General features: G+C 35.7%; 1 protein-coding gene across 2 annotated transcripts; it reads right to left on the bottom strand.

Moving 5' to 3' along the window:
- Positions 1 to 244: 244 nt before the first annotated feature.
- Positions 245 to 4,222, bottom strand: LOC141608884 (uncharacterized). 2 transcript variants are annotated; one of them, XM_074428229.1, is made up of 6 exons: positions 4,135 to 4,222; positions 3,949 to 4,019; positions 3,592 to 3,696; positions 3,131 to 3,386; positions 671 to 748; positions 245 to 586 (listed from the first exon to the last, which is right to left on the bottom strand). In XM_074428229.1, the coding sequence occupies exons 2-6, from the start codon at positions 3,997 to 3,999 to the stop codon at positions 495 to 497; spliced, it is 582 nt and encodes a 193-aa protein (XP_074284330.1). In that variant the 5' UTR covers positions 4,000 to 4,019; positions 4,135 to 4,222; the 3' UTR covers positions 245 to 494. The 2 variants fall into 2 exon arrangements, with proteins under 2 accessions (XP_074284330.1, XP_074284329.1); XM_074428228.1 differs by lacking the exon at positions 4,135 to 4,222 and adding an exon at positions 4,104 to 4,122.
- Positions 4,223 to 10,558: the final 6,336 nt, after the last annotated feature.

Below are 10,558 nucleotides of genomic sequence, written 5' to 3'. Positions count from 1 at the left end.
GGAAGGGTTGAGCTTGACGTTGTCCTTTTTATTTGTACCCAACAAACTAGAGGATGACATGTGTCGGGTCACCAATGTCACCAATTTCTCAACTCAAGGTCATGGATTGACCCTGAGTTATTCAGGGTCACCAAATTACCATCTTAATTCCCCCTTAACTATGTCATTAGCATGACCCGACAAGGTCACGGCCCGGTTGGCGACCTTGCTTGGGCATGGTCTAATGTAACTTGATTTCTAAAGCTAGCAAAGATGCAACTTCTATTCTTATGGTGAGTGTTCAAAAGCGCGTGAAAAGGTACACAAATCAACTCATCAGAAATTGAAAGCATCTACATGCCCTAGTTGCATAGGGATACATCCATTCTTCCGCAACACCTTATCTTCTCATCAGAATCTTCCTTCTTCAACATAAACTGGAAATATGAACTCGGCCTGCTCCGGAGTACACATTTAACCATTCAGATCTTAACCTCATACTACCTTCAAGGCTTTTACGGCAGCTCCAATGCTTTGCTTGGTTTCTCCTTTCTTGGAGCAATGCTTTGCTCATTTGCCTTTTCAACCATCTTCAATTGTGCCCAACCTATATTTATAATTCGCTTTTACTATGTGTTACTCTTAAAGAGAACATTGCGTGGTTTGTAAAAAGGATAACACGAAAGAATACCTAGAGGAAAGCAAAAGGCTGCTCCTAGAATCGCTCCCATCATGACATTCCTAGCTCGCCAAATAAGAGATCCTGGCACTGAAGTAGTAATAAAAATCAAGTTCTGAAATATATGATATCAACAGCCAGAAATCCTACTTAATAACATAAATCCTATGGGGTTATTTAACATTTTAAGCTTTCTAAGTTACAAGACTTACAACTCGAGGAACATAAGAGATGCAAAGAAGAGGATAATCAATCTAATTATCAGCCTTCCAGTACAATTATTCAGAGGAATAGCTCAGGCTCAACAATTCATCAATTACACTGTGAGCCTAAACTGAACAAAGACATTTTCTGTAGTTGATAACAGTTCTTCCCTTTGAGTCTCTACTTTCTAACAGCATAGTGTGGATTGTACAATGAGCTCTCAAACATTCAGATTTTTTAACATTGAGAATTCGATTATAGGAAGGATTTTACCTTTCATTTCCTTTGTTAATGTATTTTATACCTCCATAACTATTTTGTTGGTGTTTATAAGAAAGGGAAAGGGAAACAAAGTTAATGATTTCCTTTGTTGGTGTTTGTTTTACACAGACAAAGGGAATGAAATTCCCTCCTTCCTTACCCCTAAATCCATCTTAACCTCATCCCCCCAAGGTATGAGATTTCATTACCCTTGTTACCCTTCAACCACCTTATTCACTTACCACCACACTTGCGACTACCACCACACCAGCCACCACCACAGCAACATCGCCACCACCACCACGACGCCACCACCACCACCACAGCCACCCCACCTAAACCACCACCCGCACACCAAAACAAACCACAAACCACCAATATTTTCCCCAAGTATCCCAAGACCGCCGGAACACCACTGTCCACCCCAATGCCCCAGACAGCCGGCAGCCCCGACTCGTCTGCTCCTCTCCGTCGAACTCCAAAACATCCTTCAACCAGCCTAAAAAACCATCTCCCCACCCTCTGAAATCCCCTCCCTTACCCCATAAAACACCAAATCTAGTTTTTTATAGACAGGGGGAAGAAGATTTCGGGGATGTTAGAGCGTTTTTTTTTTTACGGTGGGTGATAAAGTGGTGCGCCGGTAAGGAAGGGGGCCGATGGTGGAGCATGAAGTCACCGGCGCTGGCGACGGTTTGGAGTGGGGTGTAAAGGGGGTTGGTGATCACTGGTCAGTTGTGGAGGTAGTCAGTATCGGGTGAGAGAGGGGTAAAGTTTGGTGGTTGCCTAATCCCTTTTCCCATTTCAACCAAACAAGTATGAAGATTTTGGGTAATCCGATTCCATTCCCTTCATTTCCCTTTCCTCATTCCATTCCCTTTCCCTTTGTTGTACAAAACAGCCCCTTATTGTCTTTTTCGTTGACTTCCTTTCTTTTCTGCATAATACAGTAACAATTGCACCTATCCGCTTCAATGCAAGACCCACAAATCTCAAATCAGCATATTTTCCTCCTCAATCTTCTTGCAAGTTTGTTTATAAATCAAATTTACCCTTCGGCAAAAACATGTATGAATATTTGTTTAACGTTGAACATGTGCTTTATGTTAAATCATGAATAGACTTGATACCTCCTAATGAATGATGGCTAACTATATAAGTTGCTTATGTTAGATGAATTTGATGATAAGGACGAAGGGGTAAATTTATGAGATCAATTAATTGCCTCTGGAACTTGAAGGAATGCCTTGCGAAAGAGGAACTGCTCCAATGTTGGGAAGGAGCAAGCAAAGTTATGAAATGACAGTGCTTCTGGCTTCATCTGGTAATACCAAACACTGGATTTGGTGGTTGTCTGAGCATTTTCATGGTGGTTTGTTACATGACGGAGTACAGAGAAATGGGACATAAAAGATGGGATGACGAAAAGGATGAGAGAAGGAAAAATAAATTATAGGAGTAAGAAACACACAAAGGAAGAAAAAAGAAAGGCATTAACCTTGCTATAACGGAACAATGACGGAAAGTTAGTCTAGACCCTTAACGCTGAACAATTAAAAATTCAGGCCCTCAGCGCTGAAAATAAGGAAGTTTGAGTCCTCACTGTACACTTAATTCAACAATATACCATCTCATCAATCATCATACTTAGTTAATTACTGGTAAGACAGCTAATACTTGAAATATGCAAATAGACTCTTGGGATTAGCACATTTGTTTAGCAGATAGGATTGGAGGGATTAGCGACTTTGACATTAAGTTGGCAAATCAATCACCTAAAATGTCGGCTAGACTACTGAGTTGGATTTTCCCCATGATATCTATCATACACTAGGATTTAGATGTTTCGTAAATAAACTGCCAGAAGAGACATACTACTAGGGAGTAGAGAGTAAATGAAATGCACTTGGTCGGTCAGCTACAAGTGCAAGAGAAGTGCATGCATCAAGCAGAGGCCATCAAAGCTTCATATCGTAGCAGATAGTATATAACAAGTATAAAACTTACTTATCAGGCCAAATGTGGCGGCAGTGGCTGAACCGGATAAAGCAATGTTATATACATCATGAACTTGTCGTTTTTCAGCTAGCCAATTCTGTAGACAATAGAATGTGGCGGTAAACATCCCAAGGCGGACACCACCAACTATTGAGCCTCGTGTGACTCTTACAAACCTCTTTTCCATTGCATCTCTCATTAACCGGTATTGCTCCCGCTTGTCAGGGGTACTGCCAAGCTTGAGGGTTACTTCGGCATCCTTACTCTGGAAACAGTAATTGGGTTGCATTAACAGAAGAGAGACTAAAGAGAAAACGACTCTTACATGAGACGATTTCAGATGTGAAATCAACCCAAATCCTCGTATATTGCTCATATAATCATATGATTAATGGGTTGGTCACACAGACTATAGAGTCTGATATTAGTTTTGGTGCAAAGAAAAAATAGGCCGAAAATTCAAAACTCACAACAGAAGCAGCTGCTTCCTTGCTGCCACCATAGAGCATACCAGCAAATATTGCAACCGTGGTGGCCGTACCCCAATTTACAGTTCCAGCCAACTTGCGGGTATTCTGTGCATACCGGAAACAACATGAATATAAAATTAGGGGTAATATCAAAGGTAAACAAAACAAACAATCGGGGGCGGAGGGAGTAGTAGCATTATTATTCCTTAAAAGAAACAATAACGGTTTGATGATTTTGGTGACAACATTCAGAAGGCAATCAATCACAGTTGACAAGTTGGAATCAAACCAACCATTAAAGCAAGCAATATACCCATGAAACAAAAGGAATGAATTGAAAATAATAAGAATGCTTACAGCTGATGATGATGATGAGATAGATCTCTCAGACTTTTCTACTTCTTCCATTAATGTCCACTTGAGAACACCTAATCACAAATGAGATTAATTATAAACTTACTACGTATACAATATTGTAAAGAGAGAAGACAAAGAATAACGCCATGGCAGACTTCTCATTTTCAAGTTTTAAGTCCACAATACCAAATCACTATACGGTTGTACAACACATTAAGCCCAAACAATTTCGCCCATTTCAGGGACAAATCAAACGGATTTTTAAGACTAAGAGCATCCGCAAAGGTGAGGCTCCTCATATTTTTTGTTTTATTTTATTATTCGTCCACCTCATTTTCCACTAACTTTTCCATTTACCCTTCCCAATTCATATCTACATCTATGCAAAAATGGGGTTCCCCAACACACACCCAAATATATGGGAACCTCCCCAAAAGAACACAAATTATCCTTATTTTTCTTTTGGGGACCTCCTCTACAAATGGTGGACCCTCTAATTAAGGGGAAGTGTGTGCAATAATGAGGCTCCCCATTTGAGGAGAGAGATGACATATGGGGAGGCAGCTCCCCACCTTTGCGGATGCTCTAAGGATCCTCTCGAAATAGAGGTCCATTACCTTTTTAATTGTTTGAATTTGATTTTGAGTCAATCAGGTGGTTGTAAATTCAAAATGAAAAAATCACGGGTCTTATATAGGTTTTCTTCTTTTGGTTAATACTGCATGTATAAACACGAATTATTTAGTAACATGGCAAATGATAAAATAGGATGTAATAAATTAAGAAAATTAAACATAATAACACGGTACTCCATACTATGACTACTATCAACACCCTTATTTGTTTTCCTATTTAATCCTCGTTTGCTTTTCAAGGGCTAAAATTATCTAATTTTGAGAGATTTCACGGTTTTTATTTTTAATGGTTATTTTGTTATTCTAATTTTTTTTAATTATTATCTTTATATAATCAAATAATAACTAAAATTAATTATAAGAATGGCAATTCTTTAGTTAGCCTTTAACTATATTGTATTGTATAGATTTAATTATTATTCCATAGATAAAAATAATATGAATTAATGAATGTACAAATCTCATGTGAAATAAAATTAAATGTGTTAAGATGATGTGGAATAAAATTAAATGGGTTAAGGTAACTTTTTAATTATTTAGTATAGATTCTTTCTTTAGACCAGAAATGGACATAAAGGAAATGGAGATGATCATCTCCTGATTTTTAGGAGTGCCATAAAAACGAGCTATCATATGGAGTTTTTGGGACTCTTGCTAATTATTCTTAATTTTTATAATTATCTAGTCTAACTAGTTTTTGTGCCCGTGAAAATTACGGGTGCATTTAAAATTTATTATATAAGTTCATACATAAGCATGACCTCATGACATTATTTTTTAAACTCTTTTTATGTATACAAATCATTTAAATTAGATGATACTCCTATATTGGAAAAGAAGGGATAACAATAAATAACAAAAAAAATAAGAGTGATGTAATGTGGTTTTTATTTGTCATATAACGTATTGTAACAATAAAACCCACAATTTAAAAAAAAATTATATTTTCTAATAATATACTCAGTAGTATATAAAAGATTACATTTGAGAGAATGAGTAGGAGAGGAACGTAAGGAGTAGAACTCGATTTAGAGGTGGACTTGACAATTATTAGTAGTAGAAAATTAGGCAAAACTAACAACACATTATTCAGAATGACACAATCAATAGAGATTTAAGCATATATGATTCAAACATACTTCGTAAAATCTAAGCATAGATGCTTCCTCTCCATCCATCCAACATTACAATAAAAAGACTACTATTATACTCTGTAAGAATTATTAGCTTTCCTGATTCATGAGAAAATAATTATATACATAATTCATTATAAAAAAATATTTCTCGAAGAAATATTGTGAGTAATAGAAGAAAATATTTGATGGAAAACAAAAATGATTTAAAGACTTGAAAGCATTTAAAGTTGGAACAACGAATTGGAGAATGAGCATCGGGTTACAACCAATAACCATGCAAAATATTTAGTCCGCATATGACACTATTGAATAGTCAAATTGACATCCTTGCTGCATACTTCAACACTTCGACTAAAACATTTAATTTAGAACCTGTTTGGCAAACTATAAATAGAAGAAACTTGTTGCACTGGAAATTAAAGTGCACGAAAGAATAAAAGACAATCTAGTACAATTTACAAAATTTGCCAACTAATATTCCAAGGGTTAGTATATGTAAAATGTAACATCTCACCATTTATTAGAGATTAATACTACCATTTGATATTCCACATACACCATAATAAAAAAAAAAAAAAAAAAAAAAAAAAAAAAAAGGAAAACCTAACAAAAATGATTGAGCATTCGAGCCAAAAGAAAATTGTAAAGAAGAACTACAACCATTATTTTCTAATTTCATGCAATGTTGTTGATGATGTGAGTATGTCATTCTCCTACTATTTCAACACAAATACAAATATAATAATTAAATAAGATTGTAACTATTAATTCAAAACATAATAAAGATAAAAAAAAAAAAAAGTGATAATTAATTTAGTTCTCTATGTATACTTTACCTACCAACTTTTTGAATAAAAATGAAAATTAGGATTATTATAATACTTATATAAGAACATTTTTGTAATTAATTTTCGCATTAGTTTCAACAATTTATTTGAGGGAAAAAGAAGAATTTTGTTAATGAAGAGGAAGCTTTATGGTATTTAAATATAATAATAATGTTGAGGGAAAACAAAAAACCATTCCATTAAATAAAAGAAATAAAAGTTAAATAAATAGGGTAGATTGATAACCAAAGTTATGAAAAGAAAATAAAAAGTTTGTATTAATTTTGTTTTTTTGTGTTTGCAACTAATATTTTTTAAAAAAAAAAAATTGTATTTATTTGTACTTATTTTAAATAAATGAATGTGTAATTTTTAAGTAGTACGATATTTGAAAATTTAAGTGTAACAATTATCAAAGGAAAAATACTCGTATATAACGTTTTCAACCAACATTTTATCATGTGAAGTCGGTTTAAAACAATTAGTATGAAAATCTTTAATCGGTTTATTAACACGTTCGATTACAAAAACTTTAATTAAATTGTCAATTTTAATTATAAAATATGACACTTGGATATGATTTGTAGAGTTTACATCACTTTTGAAATTTTTAAATCATAAAATATTTAATGTACACAATTAATTTAATATAGATATAATGACACTTTTGTAAAGAATTTTAATTAATTTATGTATAATGTGGAAGGGTTAGTTTAGTAATTTTACAAGGTGATGAGGTGACATCATAATTGGCTTGAAAATGTGAAATTCTTGTCAATTAGGCCATCAACAAAACTTTTAATATTATTTATAGATTGGCTTGAAAATGTGAAATTCTTGTCAATTAGGCCGTCAACATGCCTTTTAATATTATTTATAGATACGTCCATGTCTCTCCACAAGGTTCATACTAGGGTGCAAACCTATGTTTCACATCGTTGGTGTAAAGATAAAAGATCGTCTTTATAAGTGTCCACCGAATGTAATAGTACAAGTGTAATACTACGGTTTTATGAGTCTCTGGGTACTCTATCGAGTAGGCCTTACTCTGTCGAGTAAGGGTGTGTTGCGTTTTAAAAATAGTTTCTGACCTGTTGGGTACTCGATCGAGTAACCTTGATACTCGATCGAGTAAGGGGGCACTCGATCGAGTACCTCAGCTACTCGATCGAGTAGCCGGTTTACGGGGGATGTTTTATCGGGTTTTGTTAAATGATGCGAGATAAGTATAAAAGGTTGTTCGTCACTTTTCTTAGTTTCTTTTATCTATTCTAAAACCTAAGTGAGGAGAAAAGGAGTTACGTAGTTTGTCTGTCATCGCATCATTAGCAAATCTCGGAGCTAGAGGTGTCGGATTTCATCGTTCTTTACACCGTTGTGATCCTTGTGTCGAGGTTAAGCTTTACATATAATTTTTATACTGTTTCGTTAAAGTTGGTTAAACCCTAATTTATGGGATTGGGGGTTTTATGATTTGATTATGTTAGTAGTAATTATATGATGATATGTATAGGAGGAGGGTTTGTAGAAGAAGCCTTTTGAGATCAGCTGTGAGACCGGTAGGATTTCCTACTCAGTATTAGTCCCATAATGAGATGATTGTTGATGTGTTGAGATTGATTGTTTAATATCGTAATTGTATTGTGACGGTTGTGATTGTGATTGTTGTCTCTGGTTCTCGAGATGCGTTCTCGGCTGAGTGGAGTCACTTGCGGGAGTGGCTTCACGCCCTAGTTTCGCCCTTCGTGGAACCCGCCACGGAAGGGGATGTGCACATTAATGGACAGGGTTATCGCTCAATATGAGGAGCGGGGATTTGGTGGGTACGGCTGCGGTCCCCCACTGGCAGGGCTGGTCCAGTGGACATTCGGTGATTGAGATTGATGGGACTGATGTGATTGTGTGTGTGACGGTGTGAGATATCTGTTTATCGTATTGTTGATATATATAGATTGTGTGATTATCCGACCCGTGTTGTTGTTTGTAAAACTGCGGTGATCCATTCGGGGATGGTGAGCGATCATTGAGCGGTATGAGTTGAGTTACATGGGATATTTGGGATGTGCCACCGTCTGATGATAGAAGTCTTCCGCTGTAGCATAGTAGTTTTATAAACTTTGCAGTTAGTTGTTTAGACAGTTGGTTTGAGAACTTGTATCCATATTTGGTACTGGGTTTGGAATTCACTACTACAGATACAGGCTATAACAACGGTCAAAAACCGTTGTTATATAAAAAAGCGGACGTTGTTAAAGCGTCCGTTGTAAAAGGTTTTAACAACGGTTGGTTTTCTTAAGGAAACCGTTGTTAAAAATATTAACAACGGTTTTAAGTATAAAAACCCGTTGTGGAAAGTGTGACTCAATTTTGGAGGGAAAGTTATAACAACGGTTGTAATATACAAAACCGTTGTTATAACTAAAGACAACGGTTTTTTAATAAATAACCGTTGTTGTTTGATCTTAAAAAATAAAAAATAAATAAATTAAATATTACTAGATGCATGCATAATTACGGCCCGTTATAATTCCGATGCATGCAGAATATCCCTTAAATTAATTACCAACGGTTTTGAAAAAACTTATAAATGTGACTATAAATATTAAAGCATCATTTACTAACATTCATTAATTGAAACAACATGATAATGAACCCTAATTTTATCAACAACGAAGAATGGCTTACACAAACGATTGAAGATGATGGGAAGGCTCTCGCCGGGCTTCCCGCCGATCAACACCCATTAATCAAAGCATCCCTTGAACATCAACGGAATTATTGGATTAAGAGGCGTGAAGCAGTCCGGCTTGTCAACAAAGCCTCATCATCATCATCATCTTCATACCCTCGTCGGCCTGTTACTCGCAACTTGGCTGCAGCCAGAGATATGTTGAGTTGTACTCTTCCAACCTTATCTCCACATGCAAGTCGTGTCCTTGCATATATTCAATCTGTTATTGCAAAATATGAAGCCAATGACCCGGAAGTTAGCGGTATACCAGAGTGGCGTGATTGGTGGCAGGTTGAGAAGCGCTTTTTACGCTTAACCGGGGTTGTTCCGGCTTATTATACATCTTTTGATTTCGATAATTGTAATGTATTTGGTTTAAAATTAAATGAAATGATCATTTTGAAAGTGTTGAGTTATGCTTGTTTGATTTGCTTCCATTTTTTTAACTCCATAGATCAGTCATCATCAAGATCCAGATTATTCGCCATCACTTTGTGCATATGAACGGACAATATGGAATGAGAAGGGTTAGTAATAAGATGCATTTCCATTATCTCAATATATTCTCCAAACCCTAACTGCTAAAACAAACTCCAAATAAATTAACCCTCTCCTTAATCTTTCAAAACAAACTCCAAACTCCAACAAAATGAATGATATCATCCTTAAGACTCTTACTATACTCGATCCGTACTGAAGGACGCCAAAGAAGATGGCTTGACGGAGCAGCAGCAGCTGCAGCTATATGACGATATAGGAGATGCTGAACGGAACCTAATGGTCGATAAAAACACATACATGGAAATGAAATAATTAGAAAAATAAAATAATGACGATGAAACAAACCCGATCATTACTGTAACGTACGTAAAGAGACGATGAAATCAACAAGTGATGTGACGGCGAGAAGATAAAGCAACGATGAGAAAGAGAGAAAGAGACGATGAGAAAGTGTGTGTTTTGTGTTTGTGTTTGTTATTTCTTTGGGTTTGTGTTTGTGTATTAAGGTTTGTGTTTTATGGCTGCAGCAGACTTGTGTTTGTGTGGTTTATAGTATGGAAGGTATTGACAACGGTTATTAAACAACAACCGTTGTCAAATAAGTTTTAACAACGGTTGTAAATTAACAACCGTTGTCAAAGAAGTTTTAACAACGGGTTCCAAAAGCAAGCGTTGTGATTACTTTTCACTAACTTTGCGTCAATTTTGCGCCACATTAGTAACAACGGTTGTGTATGTGTAACCCGTTGTTAAAACTAATAACAACGGTTTTTATAACCA

Source organism: Silene latifolia, chromosome 1 (assembly GCF_048544455.1).
Source record: "Silene latifolia isolate original U9 population chromosome 1, ASM4854445v1, whole genome shotgun sequence".
In the NCBI taxonomy this organism is placed as follows: domain Eukaryota; kingdom Viridiplantae; phylum Streptophyta; class Magnoliopsida; order Caryophyllales; family Caryophyllaceae; genus Silene; species Silene latifolia.
This window is presented reverse-complemented; position numbering and strand designations above follow the sequence as displayed.